Raw genomic sequence first — 26,567 nt, forward strand, 5'->3', positions numbered from 1 at the left:
TGGTATTGAACTTTGACCCCTTAACAGCAAAATTTCTGGCCGAAACCGGATTAAAAACATTTTCCCAAATCTCAATACCCCGAATGTAAAATTTCGAGTCTGTAGACCGAAAATTGACAGAGTTATTGTGTAGGGAAATTTACACAGAGAGACAGAGAGACAGACAGACATTTTCACTTTTATAGATATACTAGCATGGGTGCCCGGCATTGCCCAGGTGTTTGGAGGTATATGTTAAGCAAAAAAACAAAAAACAAAGTGGTAGTAGGAAGGCAGGCTCGAACCCGTACCGCAAAGGAGGAAAAGAATGGGAAAAAAACTGACATCTTTGCTGTAACGACCACTGCCAAACTGGAAGTGACATAGGTTTTAATTAAGGCAAGACAATCGAAAGGAGAGGATGACTTTCGAAAATATCGGCGAAAAAAGCGAACCCCTGTAGAAAAGTGCCCAGTTGAAGGTGAAGATATTAATGTTTTTAGACAATTTTCCGATATTTGTCGTCTGAAAGGTCGAACTTCAAAACGATACTGATCTTGTAAAAATCCGTCACTTCTGTCGAAAGTTTTAGGCAGACATGCAAACAAACATACATTTATATATTGGTAACTCAAATTTTCGACCCAAACCGATTAAAAAGCTTGTCCTGTCTCTGAATACTCTTTATGTAAAATTTCAAATGTTTAGACCAGAAATTGTCTGAGTAATTTGGTAGAGACCAAAGCGGTCAAATCTTTTTAAAACTTTGACCTCTATTATGACCCCTTAACATTTATTGTTTTGGGCTCAAATCAAGTTATTAAGTTAGATTCATGTCCAAGGAACCTATATATAAAATTTCAAGTGTTTAGGCCCAAAATTGGTGGAGGAGTTTGAAAGAGTTCTCAAAGGTCAAATTGTTGAACTTTGACCCTTTAACAGCCAAATTTCTGGCTGGAATCGATTAGAAAGATTTTCCCAAATCTCAGTACCCTGTATATCAAATTTCGAGTCTGTAGACTGAAAATTGAAAGAGTTATTGTGTAGGGAAATGTATACATAAAGACACACAGACAGACACGTTCACTTTTATATATATATATATATATATATATATATATATATATATATATATATATATATAAAATTATTAAAGCATCTAATTGATGAACTCTGATACAGCGACACGGTATTGTATGTGGATGACTATATTTTAAGCAACCCCCTCCTTGGGTAGAGCATTGTCGTAAAATGATTTCACCTACTGCTTAATTAGCATTAATGCAAAGTTGTTTGTTTGTTTGTTTGTTTGTAAAGAAACAAACAGGTTAAGAACTGTAAAAGCGGTGTGCGACTGTCTATATAAATGGACATTTGATGAGATCACTGATCCCATGTGCTGGAGATTAAAACTGCTGCCTATCAACTAGATGGTTGTAGGTTCAATCTCTGGCTAAGGATGGGTGCTAGTCTAGCTGCACTGATGAGCTGTGATACAGCAAAACAGTACTGTATATATATATATATATATATATATATATATATATATATATATATATATATAGAGAGAGAGAGAGAGAGAGAGAGAGCGAGAGAGATATGTAGATAGATGTGTGTATATGAAAGACAGAAAAGATAAATTAAACATTGGAAGAATAAAAAAAATATTTTTCAAGTGTTTGGTTGTTTTCCCATTTCAGTCTTACATATTTTGTGTCGCCACAAGTTTTAATTATATATATATATGTGTGTGTGTGTGTGTGTGTGTGTGTGTGTGTCACTGCTTATATAGACAACTCTGGGTCTTATGTTCTCTGCTTTAATGGATAATACCTGTTTTGTTGCTTCAACACTTATAACCTCATAAAGGATCGCTTTCGAATGTTTTTAATCTGCTTTAGAGGATTATGTCAATCCTTTTTGGGACGCCATCCCTTTGAGTGTTGAGCGGGCACGGAGACAAGAACGAAGCCAATAAAACCACAAAACTCTACAGACTTTAAATAATATATAGATTAGTAGTTTATAAATCGATAGTCTTTGGTTTTAATTTTGTGATTTCATAAGAGAATCGGCATGGCGTTTGTTTTGTTTTACCTTTCTTGGAGATCTTCATATTTCTTGACCAATTCCAGAAGATTCTTCAGTGTCGGCATTTCATGCATGATGAAGATATCCTTACAAAATTCGACGATCAATTCATTCTCCGCTTGTTGTAACAGTTTGCTTTGTTTTTCTTTCATCTAAAAAAAAAAACAAAAAAAACTAAAATAATAATCATAAATAATCAAAGTCTGCAAGACATTCAATAAAACTTTGTGACAAATCTAACTCTAAACGCAGATTCCATGAACAAAGTTTACGACCTGGCCTAGCGTAGTATAAACGACCCCCCCCATGTTAAGAACAACTTTCGGAATAAACACCCTCCAACCTTCCCATGTTTAGAACGGTTTTCGAGGTTGGGGGTGGGTTATTCGGAAAGCCGTTCTTAACATGGGGAGGTTGGGGTGTTTAACATGGGGAGGTTGGGGCATGTCGCAAAAATTTACCAAAGTTTCTTTCTCAGAACTGCTCGCTTGTGGAACACTGTTCCTTTGGTCTGCTTCCCGGTTGAATACAACATCGTAGCCTTCAAATCCAATGTAAACAAATTTTTGTTGAGCCGTCCCCAGAAATAATCAAATTCTACCCAATTTATACCATAAACAATTACTACACTACCACCTTACATTTATTAACATTTATCCTCAAGTGGTCTTCGGGCCTTGATGACTTTCAAGTAAGAAAAAAATGCAAAAAAAAAAAATGCAGAAAAAGAATAGCTAATTACTGATTATTTTTTGTTTTTGAATAAATTTTAATTTCGAAAATAATAATATGAAATAACATTAGTAAAACAACACGACTGAGCTATTGTTGCATGATACCTGGTCGGGTTAGTAGATCGATTTGGGACAACGATAACGTCTTTTGATGTTGTCAAGAACCACGCCAAAATTTGATATAATTTGTGTATAAAAGTTATGTTTTTGTGAAAGAAGAAAATGATGGATATATATATATATATACTGACGTACATGCGCCGCTAAAATGGAAATAAATGAAACATTGAAAGAATAGAAGGGTCACCAGTTAGTAAGTGCTAGCTAGAACATAAAACACGTTTTGTAAAAGAAGAATTGAGAAAAACGAGAATTTATATATATAAAAAATGTTCTTATAACTACAATTTTATGAGAATATAAAATATTTTCTTGTGTTTTGTTTCTATGGAAATCGCTCCAGACAAGGTGTGAAACTACTTCATATAACAAGAACGAAAGATGATTATCGTATAGACAGGAGATGCCTATTCACCTTAGTATTGAAAAGACCAAGGTTAAAAGTAGGAGGGAAATAGTCAGCAGAGAGTTCCACAAGCCTGTATTCCTTGGAAAAGAGGCTACTGGAAATAGAAAGCTGTATAGCAATGAAATATGAAAACAGTGAATTAATGAAGACCACTAGATCTACGAGTCAAACGAGCTGGAAGAAAAGAAGCAGGGAATAGATCAGACAGATTTGAAGAACACAAAAACAACAACAAAAAAAACATCTCGCTGTACAACTCCCCACTTAGGATGCTCCCCATAAACCTGGCACTTAATTCATAGTAGCCAGTTCCATCTCAGTGCAATGTGCATTGTTTGGGTGAATTGAAGTAAAAAAGAAATAAATATCTTTCTTTTGGTTATCATGAGTTATGCACCTTAACACAACTTACAACATCACGACCGTTTGCTTAGAAATAAATCAAAACACGTGGTCACTGTAAAAAACGTAGAAATAGAACATCAAATGTTCTCATTCTGCATTCATATCTTGGTATATACATGAACAGTTCAGGATTCATGTTTTAGTGTACAAACATTAAAATATTCAAATATCAGTTTATTGGTTGATTAAGCTTGACTCGGCTTTGCCCGGTAATAAGCGTAACGTTAAATTTCTTTGATAAAAAAAATAATAAAAAAATGAAGTAAAAAAATAAACTGAGCCATGTGCATGCGAGTATTATGTTTTTTCTAAACAGTTCATTTCTTGTAAGTACAAAAAAAAAAAATACTCGAGCTGAATCGAAAACAAAACCTAAAGGACGTGAGTCAAATACGATAAACATTAAGCCAGCTTGACACGATTATTAAAAAGTGTTTTCAAACCTACTTATTTTTAACATAATGTGAACGACTCGTGCATGCGCAGTCGTAAAACAATTGACAAACAAATAAAAATACGATTACCCCCCCCCCCCCCAAGTACCAATTTTTCAATTTTGACATCCTTTTTCCTGATGAAAACCGATTAAAAAGTTTTCCACATGTCTGAATATCCTAGATACCAAATTTCAAGTCAGTAGATCAAACATCCGTTGAATATATAGCTTAAGAATTGTCCTCTCTCTCACACACACACACACACACACACACACACACATTCTCACTTTTATAGATATACAAATAAACTCTTTTCAGAGTATTTCCTACCGAATTCCGATCATTTTAATAAAAGATTTTATGCTTTTAAATTCGAAATAGGGAGCCGGGAAGAAGAGTACTTTATAAGTAGTGTAACGGTGTTGCTAATCTTCTTCAATAGTGTTGTTACATTTTAACACGGACGTACACGTTACATGCAGAGACAGTTGCAAAAAAAAAAAAATCAAAAAAAGAAAAGAAATCTGACTTACTTTCTTTTCTAGTTGAAATAAAAGGCATTTATTAACGGCACTTTCCAAAAACGCAGCACATCTTGTTTTAAAAGTCTCCTAGTTTGCCATGTAGTTGATAAAACTTTGCTGTGTTGAACACTGCGTTAATAGTCTCTCTTCCGTCCATCTTCCGCCGATAAGACTTGCCAGTACTTTCACCACGTGATGTCCTTTTTTTCTCTGCTGTTCTTTTCCTTCTCTTTCTTTGCTGTGACGAAATCTCGTGCACCAGTTCAGTCATTTGCATACGTGTCGAGATGCTGCCGCTGCTGCTGCTACATTACATGTAAGCAGGTCTGTTACCGTAGATTAATCACCCTACCCCCTAACGTGTGTATATTTTTGTTTTTGAAAAATTATTAAATAAAAACTTTTTATTTTTATTATTATGTACTCATTAGGTGTTCTCACACAAATCATCAACAGTGATTACTCACTGATTATAGCCGATGGGGGAGGAACGACAGTGGCTAAATGGTTAACGACACGGACTCAAAACCTGGGTGTTCCAAATTTGATTCTAATTCTTTTCATAGAAATATTTCTATCAAAGTCACACTTGACCTGGAACAGTGACGTCTAACCTGGAACAGTGACGTCTAACCTGGAACAGTGACATCTAACCTGGAACAGTGACGTCTAACCTGGAATAGTGACGTCTAACCTAGAACAGTGACATCTAACTTGGAACAGTGACGTCTAACCTGGAACAGTGACGTCTAACCTGGAACAGCGACGTGCAGAGAACTTTTTCAGAGTCATTACTTAAATGAAAAAAAAAAAAGGTGTTTCAGTGGGGCACAGGCCTATAATCCATTCCTCTGAAAAGAGCACTTTTAAAACAGGGGTAAAAGGACAAGTGCTTGGGCACCACTAGCATGTCCCTATTCTGGAGAGAAAGTAAATAAAATAACCAGTGGTGTGCTCTGAAGTCTGAGGGACAACAAGTCTCCTCAGATTTCCAGTACTCTTCACCTCTTCTTATAAGCATTGAAAATACTTTATGTTATCACAACAGCCGCTTATCATTGATTACTGGATGGTAAAGACCTTTAATTTTCACTGAGTTTGGATAACAATAAGCCTCCCCAAGGTTCTAGTCCTCTCTGTACCATTCAAATAGAGGCCTGGTTAGTATCCTTCCTCCTCGGTCTTTCCATCTTCCTTGACATTTGATGACTATTTTGTGTGGCTGGTGCCATCGCATTGTTTTATTTAGGGGGAGGGGTAAGAGTAAGAGAATAAATATAAAAATAAAGAAATAAATCTGATCGGGCTCCTTGCCCTGACCAATGTGACTCTCTCTCTCTCTCTCTCTCTCTCTCTCTCCAGATTTTCTTGTCTTCCATCAACTGCCTCAGATTTTCAGGATCACAGTTGGCGTAATGTACAATTTGCTGGATGTACATGGTTTTAGGTCATACTATGCTTGTGCGCCCAACAATGCATTTCCACCAGCTCTTGCTTGCTCCTCTGGCAGTGACCAGCAAATCATAAACGTTGTTCCCCGATGGTAGTAGATATGGCTGGTAGGTTGCCATAAAGTTGCAGCTTCATGGGATGATCTTGCCAAGATGTATTTAACACTGTTCATAGCATATGGGTGTACATACCGTCTTGAAGTCCATACTGACCACAGCTTACCCAATGCAGCCCAAAATGAACACATGGCATAAATAAAAAAGAATAAGCGAAAAAGAAAGTTTTAAAATAATAATTTGTGACTACCTGCAGCAAATGTGATCGTTCTTCTTTCACCCGATTCTTTTCCTGATTGAGGCAGTGGAGCAACAGCTGGATCGTCAGGCAATCAACAGACAGAGGAAAAGTAAACCTTTTCGTGTAGGCTAATAGGAAATCGCCAACTTTATCGGCTTCTGATGAAGTGTGAAGATACAGTCGAAACGATGGCTTGCACTCAACTTCATGATCCCCAACCTGGAAAGAACATTTACACAATCATTACAAGCAAATCGAAATTCAAATTGTTAGCAAAATAAATTAGTAAGCAGTTACTTAAGAATAAGGGCCTATATTATTACTATTTTTTTGCTTCCCTACGAGAGCAAAGTGTGACACAAGGTTTTTAATGTGAGGAAAACTAGCTTCTCAAAAAGGGGGACTGTGGAAAATTGCTAAAATAAAAATTGCCTTAGTATAGAAAGATTTCCCTTACATTGACTAAGAAAAAAAATTAACTTGTATAGCATCGGAAAAGATACTACATTGTGATCTCAGCCCAAAGGCAAGATTTCCCGGCATAAGAGCTTATATCATTTTTTTAGAGAAAAAATAAAGAAAAAAAAAATCAAGAGAGGTAACTGATATTTTTGTAACGGATGATTGGTCAATTTAATAACAAAACGCTTTAACAATGATGATTTTTTTTTTTTAAATAAAGAAAATGATAATAGTCGAAAATAATTGAATCATAAAGTAAAAAGTTTCAAGACTTTAATTTTGTCATCTACGGCTCATTTGATAAAACTGTATTTAATAAATTATGATGATGGTTTGTTGGGATCACCCCCAAACTGAAAAGTAGCGAAAAAGCCAGGTTTGACCAACGATGGAGTCTGCTGCCACATCTGGGCAGGAGCTGCTAGAAGCAGCTTATCCTGTCTCGACAGAGTTCAAAATAGACTTTGTAGCTTAGTGGGGGATGCCCTTTTCTCTTCCCTGCGGTCTCTTCCCCACAGAAGAGACGTAGCAAGCCTGTCCCTGCTTTATCGTTATTTTCATGGCAGGTGCTCATCTGAACTTCAATCTATGGTCCCTCTCGCCAGACTTTCACAAAAAACACTCGTCTAGCCAAAACCACTATCAACAATTTCCCACACTCTTTATCTGTGCCTACACCTAAACGTAGATTCCATGAACAGGGCTTCCTTCTTAGAACTGCTCGCCTGTGGAACTCTATTCCGTTTGCTTGCTTTCCAGCTGACTACAATCTGATTGTCTTCAAGTCCAACGTGAACAAGTTTTTATTGAACCATCCCTCTAAGTAATCCAAGCTATAAAATTCCCACTAATGTCTACTAAGCTAAAATCACAATGACAAATGTATATCCATTAACCCTTATCCTCGAGTGGCCCCTAGGCCTTGATAAGTAGTGACCCCCCCCTGTAAAAAAAAAAAAGAAAAAAGCCATTAAATCTATTTCGCTCTAAATAATTTATGTTATTCTATTGGTTTGTTTGTGTCATGGGGACGATTGTTACATTCTGGCAACGGCATTATTTACACCCTATAATTTTATAAATAGTTATTAAAAGAACGTTAAGGTAACAAAGGTGCCTAACACTACCCTCTCCCCTCCCCAGCCGAATGAACAACTTAAGCCATTTAAAGGGAACAAATTATAAATTGTTTTAAAATGCGATTAAACACACTATTCATTGTTTATTATTAAAACATTTAAAATTTAGTTTAAAATCAGACAGGTAACATTTTCTAGACAACTTTTTTTTATTAATCTGCAATTGAATAATTGTTCAAATTTTAAATTTTATATTTAGTTGATGAATTTTTTAGATGAGTATTAATTATTCGTATAATTTGGTTTCTTCAGACTACTGTTCTCATCGCGAGTGTCATTTTCACAACGTTTCGGTCGATGTAATCTTTGACCTTCTGTCAGAAATTCGACAATTGCATCATGCCTATGGAACTCACCTACCGCATATGAGGCGTTTTTGCCGCCTCTAACCTTCATTTCCCCGAGACTTCAATTTTAAGCCTAACTGATTAGGTTAGATATTATTATGTGTCTCTCTTTGAGACTTATTTTAAGCATAAATAATTAGGCTCAGTTATTATTATATAATAAGGTCTGAATTGTCAACCTGTCATTAAGGACATTTCCTTTGAATGAACATTAATTATGAACTTCTGTAATATCATCTCAAGACGAGAATTAAATCTTCCCATCAGAAGGCATCATATCAACCCCCTTTAAATGGCTGTAATCTCCGATCTTTGAAGACAGATGAACCTGCTTCCAGTTCCTGTTGAAGACAAAAGACTATTTTTCAGAGGAAAAATGGGCATTCATTTTTTGCAACGGAGAAACTAAAAAAATTAGTATTGAATTTTAAGGCCTTTGTTGTATTTTGTCTTATTTTGCCACTGTCTTGGCGTTAAGACGTTTGAGATGAATTTCTCTAACACTTCTTCAGATTTATCTGAAATTTAGTTGTAAAGTTACACTCTTCAGAAGGTTGAAGGTATAATTATGAATTACTTAGGGCCTCTACCCGGTCATGGCTGATGGAACGAGAGCATGTTACCCCCCAGTGGATTAAGTAAAGGGTTCTGTTCGAAATTCCGTGCTGATTCTCGAGTTTGACAGAAAGATTGCCAGAGTCCGATGTGTTATTTTAACAACGTTTCGGTCGATGTAACCGCCGATGTTCTTCCTGTGTAACTTGCCAAACTCGGAGAATCTTTCTGTCAAACTCATGAATCCGCATGGAATTTCAAATCCAAACCTTTATTTAATCTACGGGAGTAGCATGCTCTTGTTCCGTCAACCATGACTCGATAGAAGTCCTAAGTAATTCACAATTGCAGTTTTGAGTGTAACCCGGATTGGGGATTGAACCTTTCACCTACAGAAGATTGTAACTTACAACCGAATTTTACCAAGTACTTTATCCAGACAACTTTGTGACTGAAGAATCCAAATAATAGGACAAAATTTTATAATTCTGAAAAGATTGTTTCGTAGAAAATTTTGTGGAACCGCAAACAAAATGAAAGAGAGAATCTCAACAAACATTCATTTTAAAAGATTCTGTGGCTTGGAGAAATCTTTTAGAAGCCACAATAATGCAGCGAAGGTTCTGGTCATCCGAGAGAGTCAATGGATCACATTCGGTTAGGAGCAAAGGAATTCCATCAGCCAAGCAATTGTCCAGGTGAGATTTTAAATCCTATAAAAATAAAATAAAAGTTTAAAATTCGGATGTGGAAAAATTAGGAGGGGGGGTATTGTTGTGACCTCACCAATAAAACTGACACATTTCCCGTTATCCACACACACACACACACACACACACACACACACATATGAACACATAGAGCAAATTAAAAGAAAAATAACAAATATACTTAGTTAAAGTAAAATAAATTATTTTTAACTATTAAACTAATTTCCAACGCTATTGATGATGTTTGCCCATTTATTTATTTATTTATTTTTTTTATCGCTTATATTTGGAACATAGCGTCAATCATAAATCCAGGTTGTCATTGATGGACATTTATTCAAGCAGCATAACATTAATGTGGGAGTGCCTCAGGGGTCGAGCCTTGGACCACATTTATTCCTGATATCTATTAATGACCTTCCCTATAATATCTTTGTACTCCTCAAATTGGTGTGCATAGCTATCACCCCAGGGGGAAGCCTCCTCTGAAGACAATATACAAGAAAGCCCACAACCAGTTTGTTGAAGACATGTCAACAAAGCCCACAGATTACTGGAATCATGTCCTTTAACCATGCTCCTTTTAATTTGTTTGGTTCTGATGGCATTAAGCATGTGTGGCAGTGACCAGGTGAGGAGTACAAAGATAAGTGTGTCATGCCTATAGTCAAGCATCGTAGTGGGAATGTAATGGTCTGGGGCTGCATAAGTGCTGCAGGTATTGGAAAGTTACATTTCATTGGGGGAAACATGAACTCCAAAATGTACTGTAAAATACTGCAGCAGAGCATGATCCCCTCCCTCCAGAAACTAAGTCGCAGAGCAGTGTTCCAGCATGATAATGACCCAAAACACACATCCAAGACAACCACTGCTTTACTCAAAAGGCTGAGGGTAAAGGTGGAAGACTGGCTAAGAATGTCTCCAGACTTGAACCCAATAGAACATCTTTGGGGCATCCTCAAGCAGAAGGTGGAGGTGCACAAAGTCTCAAATATCTGCCAGCTCCGGGAAATTGTAATTGAAGAGTGGAAGAGCATTCCAGTGGCTACATATGAAGCTCTGGTAAACTCCATGCCCAGGAGAGTAGAGGCAGTTTTGGATAATGATGATGGCCATCCAAAATATTGAGAGTTGATATGTTGTATGTTAATATGGACAACTTTTCGTAAGGGGTGTACTCACTTTTGTTGCGAGTGATTTAACTTTTAATGGCTATATTTTGAGTTATTTTGAAGGTTAAATAAATTAACTCTGTTATATATGCTGCAGACATTGTATCAAAAAATCATTTCAGTGTTGTTCCATGAAGAGATATACTTAAATATTTGAAGAAATATGAGGGATGTACTCACTTTATATATATATATATATATATATATATATATATATATATATATATATAAGCAAGAAGACCTAACGTTGCCCGGCATTAAATGAGGATCTAGGAATGTTCCAGACTTTCAATATTTTTTACTGTCAGCAAAATCAGTGAAATCGCATATTTTTCAATCAAATCGATTGATTGCTTGTTTTAGTCAGGGACTCACTAGGAGGAAACTTCAAACACCTCCTTGCTGTGACTTAGTCCACAATACATAAAGTCTACGTTGCACTGTAGAGAACCTATTGTTGATTTCATAAAATTATTTTTATACAATAGTTTATATTAAAGTTTAAAATGCAAAAGTCAAGTCTGATGGTCATGAACTCACAAAAGTACCTTTTATATATATGTAGAGATCTATCTATCTATCTATCTATCTATCTATCTATCTATCTAGAGAGAGAGAGAGAGAGAGAGAGAGAGAGAGAGAGAGGTAGTTCTTGTTGAACAGTTCTACCCAAGTTCCACCATTACTGATCATCACGGTGTTTTCTCACCAGCCATATAACACTCCTTAATCCTTATCCTCGATGACCTTTTAATCTTGATAAGCGGTGATCCCATAGTAATATATATATATATATATATATATATATATTTATATATATATATATATATATATATATATATATATATATATATATGTGTGTGTGTATGTGTGTGTGTGTGTCTGCGCACGCACGTGTGTGTGCGTGTGTTGAGAGAGAGTGACGATTTAGAGAAGCAAACAAAAGATTATTATGCTAATTAAAAAAAAAAAAAAATTGACCACCCACATGTAAATTAACCTCCACAAATTGAGTTCCTTGCAAATAAGACCTGCACCAATCAATGGCCACATTGTTGGGGTCGCAGATGAGCGGCCATCTTGTCCACGATTTTTCCTCAACAAAAAAACAGCAATTCTCCAAAAAGACTTTGGTCATCGGCATCTGCCGGATTTCCAGATCAATTTGCAACATCTGTAGAAAACGAAAAAGACAAAACAAGAAATCATTAAATCATGTGTGGATTGAAATTTAGGATGTTGGGTACACACACACACACACACACACACACATGCACATATATATACATACATATATATATATACATACATATATATATACATATATATATATATGTATGCATACATATATATATACCTATATATATGCATACATATATATACATACATACACACACACACACACACACACACATATATATATATATATATATATATAAAGAAAATACAACTTTGTTATATATGGGTCGTGGAATTGCATTCATCTGCAAAACATCTAGCTTATTTGTATATTCTTTAAAACATTCATTTTACTTAATTCTCTATTAGTTTTTTTTTCGGTTTTCTTATGGGATGATTATCTTTAGTTAACTATTACGTGTAATAGAACGCAAATATTAAAAATAAATTACCAATAAAAAAAAAAACTTCTGTTTAGCTTTTCTTTCTCTTCTTTCTATCTTCCAATCCCCTCTTTCCTCTTTTAATACTTCAACAGAATATAGAAATATAATATTTGTTTTTAATATTTGCGTTCAAGCGTTTTTGTTTTTTTTTAATGCTCACCGCTTGCCATCTAACTTTCAAAATCCCCGGATCTTAATTTATAATCCAAGCCAAAATATAGCAACTATATTTTATTTTGGCCTTTAACTAAATGGAACTTCCAGACATGACCATTTGGATTTAAAACTTATGCAAATGAACATACTACATCTGGTCAAATACAACCAAAAAATGAAACGGATTAATTATATTCACAAATGATTGCTGCCAATTACCAGAGACATTTGTTATTTTATTTTACCTCCATTCTACCAATCTTCAACCAATATGAATCTTAATAATACCATCCTCTCAAGTATTAATAATTTATTTGGATACCAAAGTTCATAACCTTTTTCTGCTTTCAACCTTTATTCCCTTTCTCTATGTTCCTTAAAGGGATTTAATCTTTAATATTTCCTTTGTATGTACTATAGACCTCTTCAAAACTGACCTTTTTCTTCAAACATATGGAAACTGCTATTATTCCCATTCTTCAAGGCCTAAATTAGCTAAATATACCAGTTATTGTGATCTTGGACCTCGGCTATGCCTGCCTCAAGAGCCATGTAATTTTATTCTTGACGTTTTTCAAAAACGCTGCAAAATATGGGATATTATGTCCTTATTTTCATTGTAGCTTTCCAGAGGTTGATGCTATAGCATTGAAAGTGGTACCAAATGAAAGCTAATAAAATTTTCTTATAATAATATCAGTTTCCATATGTTTGAAGAAAAAGGTCAATTTTGAAGAGGTCTAATGTACTATTTAGCAAAATAATTTCAAACCAGTATTGATATTTTGCTAGTGATCTTCCTCTGAGATGTACTTACATTGAAAATCCCTGGATTAAGGATTTTTTTTTAAACATTGTATTCTTTTTTTTCAAACAATAAATTTTTATTTTGAAAAGTAATTCTTTCTAAATGAAATTATATATATATATATATATATATATATATATATATATATATATATATATATATATATATATATATATATATACATATATATATATATATATATATATATACTCTGATGAGTCGTAGACAAAAAACAAAACAAAAAAACACGTGTCAGTGGATAAATATATTTTAAAACAATACATATTCCACTCCTCATTTGGGGGTACAACATTAGTCAAAGGGAAAATTATTCCCAACTCACATTTAGGTAAAAATGCACTTTTGTATAAATAATTGAATTCATTCAAAAACTATCTCTAACAAAAACAAATAAACACACACACACACACACATATATATATATAATTTGAGGTTGCTATTTTTCAAAAGTAGAGTAACCAATGAAATATAACGAGGTTAATGCGAGAGTGCTCAATACGGAACTAGAGCAAGTTACATTTTCAATTTATCTTTACATAAGCAGTAATTTCTTGCTACACAGTCATGAGAATTCCGCCTTCGTAAATAAGCATTGTTGCCTGAAGAGGTCTCTAGTTGCTAAACACAAGAAGACCGAAACATGCTCATGACTGTGTAGCAAGAAATTACTGCTTATGTAAAGACAAATTAAAATATATATATATATACAGTGCGCAAATGAGACCACTGAATGGTTCAAAACAGCAATGGGAGCACATTTTCCCATGCGGAAATTTTATAGCAAGCCCCATTCTCCCCAATGGTTTAATTCGACTTGCGCAACTGCCATTGCTCAAAGGCAGCATGCATACCACAGATTAAACTGACATAAGTCCAGTTCAAACAAACAGAAGTATATAGAAGCTAGAAGTAACGTTAAGAAATAAATAACGACAGCTAAGAGAGAATTTACTGAAACTACTAAAAAACCCATCGAAGCACAAAAATTAGGAAATCGTGACTTCTGGAAAATCTACTACAGTGTAGTAAGTAATGGGCAACAACAATCACGAGGTTGTTTGCTCAGCAACCGACAAGGCTAATAATTTGCCTCAAACTCCACACTGGACCCTACCAACCACCCCCTGCCTGATTTTCCTTTGCGGACAGACGCCATGCTAGACGATCTAAAAATCACCCCTGCTCAGGTACATGCTATCATAAAAAAACCTTGACACTTCAAAAGCATGTGGACCTGATCTCATCCATCTCAGCTGTGCTATTAAAAATGTGCTCAGCCGAAGTAGCTCCAGTTCTCTCCAAACTCTACAACAAATGCCTTAATAAATCATGCTTTCCGGGCTGTTCAAAAACTGCTTCTGTGGTACCAATATTCAAGAATTCTGGCAAAAGAACTGACCCATCAAATTATCGCCCCATTAGCCTCCTCCCACTTTTCGCCAAAATATTTGAGACCATAATTAACCATGCTCTGGCACCTTACAGATACTAAACTTCTGACTGACAAACAATATGGATTTAGACAAGCCTGTTCCACAGCTGACATCCTCACTGTAATCTCTGAACGTATATACCATTAACTGGACAAAGCGGGGGAGGGCAGAGCGGTAGCTCTAGATATATCTAAGACTTTTGACAGGGTATGGCACAAGGGTCTCCTCAGGAAAATTAAATCATACGGTATCACTGGTAGAATACTTAACATAATTAAATCCTTCTTAGATAAGAGAAAAATCCAGGTTGTCCTCGACGGTTGTACATCTAAACAGTGTGATATAAATGCGGGAGTACCTCAGGGGTCTATCCTTGGACCTCTATTGTTCCTAATATTTATTAATGACCTCCCGACAAAACTGCCTCTGAGATGGGTATATATGCTGATGTCACTACACTCTAGTAGATTGATTTAAGTTGGTGTTATTATTATTTAATCTGGTAGTTGAGTTATGGCTGTTGATAGGTTCTTGTAGAAAATCATCAGAAAATAATTAGCTCTAATAATAAGAAAATTAATAAACTACAAAATACAACTATACAAAATACATCGGACTGTAACTGTAGAAGAAAAAATAAATGTCCCCTACAAGGCTCATGTAAAATAAAAAATGTTATCTATAGCTGCACAGTATCAAAAACTCCAAATCTACAAGAACCTATCAACAGCCATAACTCAACTACCAGATTAAATAATAACACCAACTTAAATCAATCTACCGATCAATTACTAATCAACCCACCACATTATAATCCAACAATAGACCTAACGGAAAATAATCATAATAATCAAGAGGTAATATATATTGGTTCCACATCTGGCCCAATAAAACATAGAATTTCAACGCACAAACATTCTTTTAACAATAACTCTCTATCAAACCAAACTACTCTATCCAACTATATTTGGCAACTAAAAAATAGCAATATTTCTTTCAACTTAAAATGGCAAATAATTGAGACTTGCAAATCATATAATCCAGGAGATAAATTTTGTGCACTATGTACAAAAGAAACCCTAAAAATTTAAAAATATGAAGATATAAAAAGCACAACCAAACTAGTAAATTCAAGACACGAGCTTCTGACATGTAATCATAAACGTTGGTTTAAATTTAATAAATATAAACCACCTTAAATCATTAAAAATTACTCATTAGTAAAAATAGATTACAATTTTTTTTTTTAATAAATTAAGTTAGACCAATTACCTCCCTTAGACCCGTAAATCAAATAATAAATAAAGCCAATAACACATGACAATTATCTCTCCTTAAAAACTTGTAAAATAAATATTCTCTCTATATATATATTAACTGTAGCGTCTTTAAATCAAAATACGCTAACGGAAACAATTTACTGCACGAGCGTCGCCCTTTTAAAATTCATCATTCAATAAAATAAAAAGCTATAGCAAACATCTAAATGACTACTTTAAACACAGTTCCTGATTTTAAAAAAAGAAAAACTAAAAGGTAACTATCTCTATATATTTTTAAATCAAATTTATTATGTAAATTCAAAAAATATATATTTTTTCTACTCATTTCTATCTCTAACCTATATTAATTTTCTTATAAATTTTAAATCCAAACCTTTTATTTCAATTTTTCAGATTCATCTGCCTTACTTTTAATGCTAGGTTTATTTTTGGTGTCTTTTAAATTCAATAAAAATCCTCCTAAATTTGCTGATGAGGAGACCGTGCTAACCAAAAAAACTATATATAATTGTTCTACATAACTTCATGTATACCACAAATAAAAAGCACGGATTTCCGAAACGATCGTACAGATAATTGACTTTGTTGTTGTTCCTTCTTATGAAACTGATTTTTAATTTAATTAAAATTTGATTTTTAAATTTAAAAAATTTTTTTTAAATTTTTAAATTATAAATCACATTACTTAATATTGAATTAGCTCTAGGACATTTAACTATCGAGCTTATTATATATCTAAATTACAACGAGCATTTCCTGTATTTTAATTAAACTAGTAATTTCACTATTACATTAAAATACACTTAGCTCTTTAGACTATTATTCTAATCTCCTTTAAATTATATATATATATATATATATATATATATATATATATATATATATATATATATATATATATATGAATGGAAATGTATATAAAAAACGAATACGAAAAGTATAAAAGATTATAACTTTTCTTTATTCGTTTTCAATTGGTGACGTACAGGAATCCAAAATAATATTATGAAAAAAAAAATATATATATATATATATAACGACTTTGTTGCATTTATTGCTATTTTTATGGCTTACAAGTAAAAAGAATTTACTCACTGGTGGAAATATATATTGATGAAGGTTTAAATTCTTGAAAAGCTTATGATATGGTTCCGGAAAATGGTGTTCTTTACAAATTTGAATAAAAGACTCACACAATCTTTGTCTGTGAATAAAAAAAGAAAGAAAAACAAAAAAACAAAACAAAGACGTCAATATAAATGGGATACAAAAAAATTTCCTATTTCTTTCTTTCTTCTTCTTCATCATCATCATCATCATCATCATCATCATCATCATCATCATCATCATCATCATCATTATGCTGCTAACGAAAAAGAGAGTAGTAGTAGTAGTAGTAGTAATAGTAGTAGTAACAACAACAACGGCAATAAATTAGCCGCGGAGAAAAAAAAAATTTTTTACTGTTAAACTCTTGATTAATTTCGATTTAGTATACACGATAGATGTATTCAAATTTTATTTAATTTTAATATTCGATATTCTCTTTATTATAATTATAGGAGCTTATCTTCGTATGGCCTGTAATACAAACTTTAATAATATTTTGTAACAAAAAGCGGTTTGTTAAATGAAGGGATAACAAAACTCTTCTATAAATGAAAAATTAATATATTTGAGTAGCCTACACTTTAAGGTGTAGCTTGCTGGAAGTTAAGACAGTGTCACAGTGAAAAATAATATTAAAGTAAGAATGGTCAACCGTCGTTTTTCTCTAAGATATATACAGTAGCGTCCAAAATTAAGAGACAAAATGTTAAAACCTAATATTTGTTAAAAATAACAACTGTGGAAAGCTGAAATTTTGACAACTGGTCGTCGTTATCATTCATAAAAACATACTCAAAGACCACTGGAAGATGAAGGTTAATGAATGTAAGATGATAATGTAGTAGTCGTTAATGGTGTGAATTGGGTAGAATTTGATTATTTATGGGAACGGCTCTTTCTCTCTTTCTCTTCTCTTATCTCTCTCTCTCTCTCTCTCTCTCTCTCTCTCTCTCTCTCTCTCTCTCTCTGATGCAAAGCTAATTTATTTTTACTGATAAGTTATTACTTATTAGGGATCAGGGGCCACTTTAGGATAAGGGTCAGTTGGACAATGAACTCTCTCTCTCTCTCTCTCTCTCTCTCTCTCTCTCTCTCTCTCTTTACTTTCCTGTAATTGTCCATTCTCTCTGGGTAAAATTCGTGAAACAGCAAAGACGATTATGGATTATCGACAAGTGTGTATAACATTATACACACCTTACGACGACTCCACATAATAGCATTATTCTTACCTGCTTCTGATGCCAAATGGTCCACAGTAAGACATGAAAGCCGATGCAAGCAAACTGTTCGTTATTATCACTTCGTTTGATTGTTCTTGAACATACAACAGCCATTCGGATTCTTTTTTCTTCAAACTGAAACATAAAAAGGAGAAAAGTTCATAAAGTACTTGGTACTTATGCAGAATAGGGGCCACATTATCATTGGCATATTCTGAATGTGGCAAGAAATGAATAAAAAGTCACTTTACTGGAATGATAGAAGAAAAAAGTCTACACTCTTAGGCTTTATCTGAGAGACTAAGCAGGCGTGTTTCAAAGGACTTTTCTTCATACCTTTATGGAGGATGGGTTTAATGGAAAACTAATGCATAATGCAAGGAAAAAGAAGAGTATAAAAGATGGCGATCAGCATGCCTGACGAAAGTCGAAGGCTATGCTGACCGAAACGTTGCACAAATAACACTCAAGATGAGAACAATAGTCCGATTAATACAAGTAATATAAACAATCAGCCCTCATCTAAAAAAATTCAGAACTTTAAGACATAATTTTATCAAAAGGCAAAGAAAACTACTTGCATGTAAAAAAAGTCAAGAATCAATTTGGTGTCGTGTTTATATTGTAAATAGAGCCCTCCATCTACAATAATTTTGAGATATTAGGCGTTTTTATTGATTGTATTGCAAACAAAAATACATACATACACACACGCATATATATACATATATATATATATATATATATATATATATATATATATATATATATATATTTATCTTCTTCTCTTCTCTATATAAATAAAATGAACTCATTTTTCTCTATATAAATAAAATGAACTCATCTCTATCTTATATATATATATATATATATATATATATATATATATAATCCTGTAATCCTGTCTATTTGTTTGTTTGTTTGTTCACATTTTGATTAATATATACAAAACTTCCCGCTGAAAACGGTTATCTATATGAATTTTATTTACTATAAGATTTTCTATATAAATAAATAGCATCAATATATATACACTATATTGAAGGCAATGTACATAATAGAACTAATCTAATTTGCATATTATATTAAAGAAAATCTTTTTAAATAATTCGCTCAATTAAAATTACTGATTATGTTTGGAATCGTACAAGATTATTTATGCTGTTTTTTTAAAATTTTCTTCCCCTGATTAATCCTTTCTATTTTTACTCTAAATAAAATAAAAATAAAAAATATGAACAGAAAACGCGATTATCATTATTGCTTTCGTTTTGCTTTTTTTCAGTTAGTGTAAGACGCAACCTGCGGGACTAACCAGGTCTTACTTATGGTTTTAACGACTCTAACCTTGAAATATAACTATACCTTTATTTATTATTGCTTGCAACTAAACATTTATTTATTATTGCTTGCAACTAAACAATTATTAAAGAATAAATTCCTTACTGTTTATTATTACAACGCAACGATATTGTGAATTCACTTGCATTACACTTAAATTAAAACAAATAAATTTATTTAGAATTCGTTCACTGCGGAATTGATATTTGACCTAATTCACTTTTTAGTTAATTCATCACGGTTTTTTTTTTTCGCTTTCGCCTAAATGATTCGAGTTCGAGCTCCTACCCCCATCAAACTTTTTTGGGACTTTTCAAACACCCGGCCACTGCCGGACCGTTCGTATTGCATCACGTTCATTTTTTTTAATTGATTTTTTTTTTGTCAGTATTTTTTCTTGATAGTTTTACCATTGTTTTTATAATATTTAAACAGGGTTATTTTATTTCGCTTTGTTTTCATTTTACCCACCAGTAGTATATATATATAATAAGCACAGTCCAATCAAACAAGTAATATAAACAATCCGCCTTCATGTAAAAAACCTCAGAACTGTAAAGTACAAAAACACAAAATCTTTCGACATGAAAAATACATTTTGGAGAATAAAAATCATCCGACCTTCTTAGCAGTTGTCCAGTTGCGAGCAACTTTTCATTTTTATTCTGTAAATTTGCTTCCAACGTGGCTTTCTTTTCCACTGCACAACTGTATTCACTCTGAAGAGCTTCGATTTCTTTTTCAACAACTGACAAATCTTCTTCGCTAAGTTCTTCATCTGTTTCGTCATTGTCCTGAAGAGACAATCCCTCATTTTCCTAGACATGATAAAAACACACACAAAAAACAACAAAAAGAAGTAGTCACAATGAAGAAAAGATGAATGCATTTAGTTTATACTAGCAGGACTAATTGCCCAGCGTTTCCCGACGTTCTGGAAAATATTTGGACAATTAAACATTTTTTTTACTCTTGTTCAACCCAAACAAGACATGATGCCACTTGGACGTAAGAGGCCACTATTTTGGACCATATCTACAGGGGCCTATATGAGGAGATGAGCAAGATGTATGTTCAAATTACATTTAAACTTCTGCATGTCACTACAGTCAAAGAAGTAGGAAGGAAATTCCAAAATCAAGCAGTCCGAGGGAAGAAGTTATCAGAATAGAAGGCCTCAGGCATCTAGGGATCTCTACACTGAAGGGGTGGGATTTTGTTGATACATGGACTTGCCAGGAATATGTACATCAAGACTTTTTGCTGGGGGGGGGATTAACGTGGTGATGCTCGTTTCACGTAAAATTGTGTTGATTGTACGTTGCCCCCCCCTTCCGCACCCAAACAGGTAGCCATAAAGTCGATTGTCTGCCCTTATTGATCTTACATTCTCGTAATTACCAAAAGATGTCGCTAGTAGCGTATCATTGAAAATAAACATGGTGTCAAGTTTTTCTCCAATAGAATTTGTCATAATATTTAATTTAAAAAAACAAAAACAAAAAACTACATGATCGATTTACGTAATTTTTGGAATATGACATCTTCGTGCGGTGACAGGTACATACATCATAAAGCTTTTTAAAGATTTTTCTTGAAAAAGAATTTTTTTATAGGCCCAGTCGTAGACAAGCACCAACGTATCTACTCCAATAACCCCCCTTATGTCATTGGAATTGTTGTTTATCGGATAATTCTTTGAGCACAATGCCGTTTGTAATTCTAATATGTATCTACGTTTTCAATCTAAATAATAACAGTTTTGGTTTCTAATTTTAGTTTAAAAAAAACGAACAAACATTTTGATCTACCGGCAATGCTAGTTACTATTAAAAGAAAACAAAAACAAATTTAAGATAAAAAAAATAACTTTTATGTTCTAATTATCTCCCTTGCTGATACACTTTCTATAAAAGGAAATAAATATAACGATTAACATTTACTAGCAGGAATCCAAGATGACTATTAAATAAAAATAGCGGGGACTGTGGAAATTCCACAGTGGCATCTTTTATATGCAATATATTGCTGTTGGGTATTTTGTTGACGTTCAACATGAATGGAGACCCCGCGAGATTATCGTAGTCCTTTTGTTAAAACTGTGAATGCACTTATCTAAGTAATCTGATAAATGTAATGTCAGAATATATCTGGTTATTAGAGTTTATGTCCAATATCCTTATAGAAATCTCTGACATATTTCCATTGTATGGACGCATGGCACGAACGGAAACCCCATATCATTATACCATCTTTAGGCAAGAACAGATACCACTTTTGGATGCTTGTAAGAAGACCAAAAATGTATATTTTAGTTTCATGTACGGCCCAAAAGCGACGTTATTTTATTTATTTATTTATTTATTTTGTTACATTGTGTCTTTGGTGATAGGGTAATCCTATTTATTGAAAAAATGATAGCAGGTGATAACATATCACGAACATTAAATTAGCGTTTCTATATACTATATATTTCTATATACTGTATATTTCTATATACTGCATATTTCTATATACTATATATTTCTATATACTGTATATTTCTATATACTATATATTTCTATATACTATATATTTCTATATACTGTATATTTCTATATACTATATATTTCTATATACTGTATATTTCTATATACTGTATGTTTCTATATACTATATATTTCTATATACTATATATTTCTATATACTGTATATTTCTATATACTGCATATTTCTATATACTATATGTTTCTATATACTGTATATTTCTATATACTATATATTTCTATATACTGTATATTTCTATATACTGTATGTTTCTATATACTATATATTTCTATATACTATATATTTCTATATACTGTATATTTCTATATACTGCATATTTCTATATACTATATATTTCTATATACTGTATATTTCTATATACTATATATTTCTATATACTGTATATTTCTATATACTATATATTTCTATATACTGTATATTTCTATATACTGTATGTTTCTATATACTGTATGTTTCTATATACTATATATTTCTATATACTGTATATTTCTATATACTGTATATTTCTATATACTGCATATTTCTATATACTATATATTTCTATATACTGTATATTTCTATATACTATATATTTCTATATACTGTATATTTCTATATACTGCATATTTCTATATACTGTATATTTCTATATACTATATATTTCTATATACTGCATATTTCTATATACTATATATTTCTATATACTGTATATTTCTATATACTATATATTTCTATATACTGTATATTTCTATATACTATATATTTCTATATACTGTATATTTCTATATACTATATATTTCTATATACTGCATATTTCTATATACTATATATTTCTATATACTGTATATTTCTATATACTATATATTTCTATATACTGTATATTTCTATATACTGTATGTTTCTATATACTATATGTTTCTATATACTATATATTTCTATATACTATATATTTCTTTATACTATATATTTCTATATACTATATATTTCTATATACTGTATATTTCTATTTACGATATATTTCTATATACTATATATTTCTATATACTATATATTTTATACACTGTATATTTCTATATATTATATATTTCTATATACTGTATATTTCTATATACTATATATTTCTATATACTATGTATTTCTATATACTGTATATTTCTATATACTATATATTTCTATATATTATATATTTCTATATACTGTATATTTCTATATACTATATATTTCTATAGACTATGTATTTCTATATACTGTATATTTATATATACTACATATTTCTATATACTAATTTAATGTTCGTAGTATGTTATCACGTTCTGTCATTCTTTTTAATAAATAGGATCTCCCGATCGAATAATTTATAATCTGGAAATCGTGACACACGTACATACGATAAAGATACTACGTTATTAATATATAGAATAGTCTGTCGGTTAGTTGAATAGTTAAACTCTTGTAAGTTAGACGTTTTTTTCATTTTTTGAAGAAAAAACGCGGATAACTTTTTAGTAAAAACGAACACTAACAAAAAAACGAAAACAGCAACAACAATATTATATTTTCAAAACAGATGGATTCGAGGAACTCATCGGTTTTTCAATTAAAAAAATGGGGAAGGGATGGGAAATTATGACGATGTAAGAGAAAAAAGGGAGATAATTTGTTCGGACATTTATTTCTAGTTTGGGTCTAACTCGGCCCTACGTTATAATTTAAGGAGAGTAGAAAGTGGATCTTGGGTTTAATTTTGACAGCTACGTAAATCTCCCTTCCCTTATTTTGTCCTTTAGTCCTCACATTCCATGAGTGATGTTTCTGACAAAGAAGGAAGAATTGCTTTGTTCTGGGTCAGAATCTATTCCATCTAAAACTTATCGTTGGCAAGTTTCTTTTTTTTTTTATCTTGAAGTGGTATTTTTTAGCTACTCACATCAATTGGCTCAATGCCTTGCCCAGAGCGATTTCCATAAAAAAAATTATAACATTTTCACGATTATTCTTAGAGTTTCAGGCAGGAAATGTCTAGATTTCATGCCTCTTTAATGTTAGATGTTAGAGTTGGTAGGTTGACTAGTAGATATGTTGGCTAGTGCATATTAGCGATTGGGATATACTGTAGTCAGAAAGATCGTCAGATTTTAATGGATTGACCACTTCCTATATAAGTTAGGATCGTGAGAAAGGGAAGTCGATTATATGTAGGCAGATATGAACAACAGAGATGATAGTAGGCGAAGCCTCTCGGGGAATCTCGATGGAAGCATCATGATACTACAGATGTTTAAAAAATGGTTTAATTGAGTCATGATATGACAATAGGTGACATATATTAGAGGAGGGGGGTTTCCAGTGTTGCAAGAAATGCTCTACTGAGCTAGTCCTGTATTCTCCAAACGTTACAGCAATTGCCTTATCGAATCGTTTTTCCCTGACAGTTGGAAAATTGTCTCTGTGGTACTGTTGCATCCCTCTGCCTGTTCTACAAATACTTTAATGGTGAATGCTCTGACGAACTATAAGCACTTGTACCTCCTAGACGTGACTACCCTCAACAAACCCGATAAGCAACTAAGTCCCATTCCTTTACAGTAAAGATCCCTAGGTGTAAGAAAGCCTTTTACTCAAATAATTTCTTCCCCAGAACTGCAAGTCTTTGGAACTCCCTTCCGGGATACTGCTTTTCCAACTGTACTGATATGCAGAAGTTCAAGTGTAATGTGAACAAACATCTTTCTACTCATCTCCCTTCAATGTGCCCCCGCAAATTATGTCCCCGATAGTAGCATCCTACTTCCAAGTGGCACTTGCCTTGTTTGGGGTGAAGATTGAATAAAAACAAAACAAACAAAACAAAAAAACTAGTGCTTAAGAATTTTGGTAAAAGAACGAATTTGCTTAATTATCGTCGCATTAGTTTCCTTCCTCTCTTCCAGTTTTATCGAACAGATATCCATTTCCTTAACTAAAAGTGCTTCTTCACTATCTTAATAGGGATATGACACATTTTGCATTTGATTTGCACCCCCGAAAAGGTTAATAAAAAGAAAACGTAATTGATGAAAAAGGAAAAAAAGGTTAACAATAAAAAAAGGTTAATATAGAAAATATAGAAATATAGAAAAAGTTAATAATACAAAAAAAAAGAAAAAAAGATTAATGATGAAAAAGTCAATAATAAAAAGAAAAGGCTAATAATAATAATCCTAGCTTACCCTATATGTGCTTCCGGGTTGCATTAGCTCAAACTACTTCATTTATATTTACTCTCTATCGCCCCCACAACAGCGGAGTTACTAGCTTTAAAAGCATATCTATCTGCTTATCCTTCAGCTAATATTCATGTCTGTGGAGACTTCAATGTTCACAATGTGGAATGGTTAACTCACTCAAACCAGACCGATGATGAGGGGAGGTTCTGTCATGATTTCTCCATTGCTTATGACCTCACTCAGATTGTTCACAAACCCACCCGTGTGCCTGATACTGACGTCCAGTATGCAAGTCTCCTAGACCTTTTTCTCACAACTTTCCCTGAACAATGTTCAGCTTCCGTTCTGTCTCCACTTAGATCTTCCGACCACTCAGTTGTATCAGTTAGGATAAAAAAATAAAATGTAATAAGTCCTCAGACGTACCTCTCCATCATACAGTATATCGATACACTATGGCTGACTGGGATACTTTCCGTACATTTATATCGGATCTACCTCTGCGTTCCATGTTTAAAAAGGATGTGTCCTCTATAGTATCAGACCTGACGGAATGGTTAATTGTAGGTATAGACCGTTTCATACCCTCGAAAAAGTTCCAGCAAAAACCTAACAACCAGCCATGGTTCTCTCCAGAATGTGCTGCTGCCATTGTGCACAGAAATCACTTTTTCCACTGCTGCCAACGTAATAGATGTATGGAAACTAAAGCCGCTTTCAGGACTGCCAGCAACCATTGTAAGAAAGTAATAAAGAACGCAAGAGAGTTGTGTAACCCCTCCAGTGCAGCTCAGCTCAGGTGCATAGGCTCGTGATTGAAATGCACCTGTAGCCGATACCTGTGGCATCACCCGTGGTTTCGTCTAGTGGTCGAATTCGTCTTCGGGTCGTCGTCGGTCTCCTTCCGGTTCTGCTTCAAATCAGCTTCCAACCGTCACCTGGGCTATCGGAGAAATATATTGCATTCACAACGGCGTTCCAATCAAAGAAAAGAAAGTC

The 26,567-nt window shown here is 33.1% G+C and overlaps 1 protein-coding gene across 1 annotated transcript in view; it reads right to left on the reverse strand.

Annotated features, from left to right (window-relative positions):
* LOC145248285 (dynein axonemal heavy chain 5-like) overlaps positions 1 to 26,567 on the reverse strand; it is a 280,837-nt gene that overhangs the window by 52,475 nt on the left and 201,795 nt on the right. The window contains 7 exon segments of the mRNA XM_080110158.1: positions 2,077 to 2,222; positions 6,458 to 6,667; positions 9,509 to 9,664; positions 11,825 to 12,010; positions 17,258 to 17,366; positions 18,505 to 18,630; positions 20,458 to 20,654. Coding sequence (XP_079966284.1) covers positions 2,077 to 2,222; positions 6,458 to 6,667; positions 9,509 to 9,664; positions 11,825 to 12,010; positions 17,258 to 17,366; positions 18,505 to 18,630; positions 20,458 to 20,654 — 1,130 coding nt within the window.

This window comes from Euprymna scolopes, chromosome 26 (genome assembly GCF_053919585.1).
Source record: "Euprymna scolopes isolate OS-2025 chromosome 26, ASM5391958v1, whole genome shotgun sequence".
NCBI lineage: Eukaryota > Metazoa > Mollusca > Cephalopoda > Sepiida > Sepiolidae > Euprymna > Euprymna scolopes.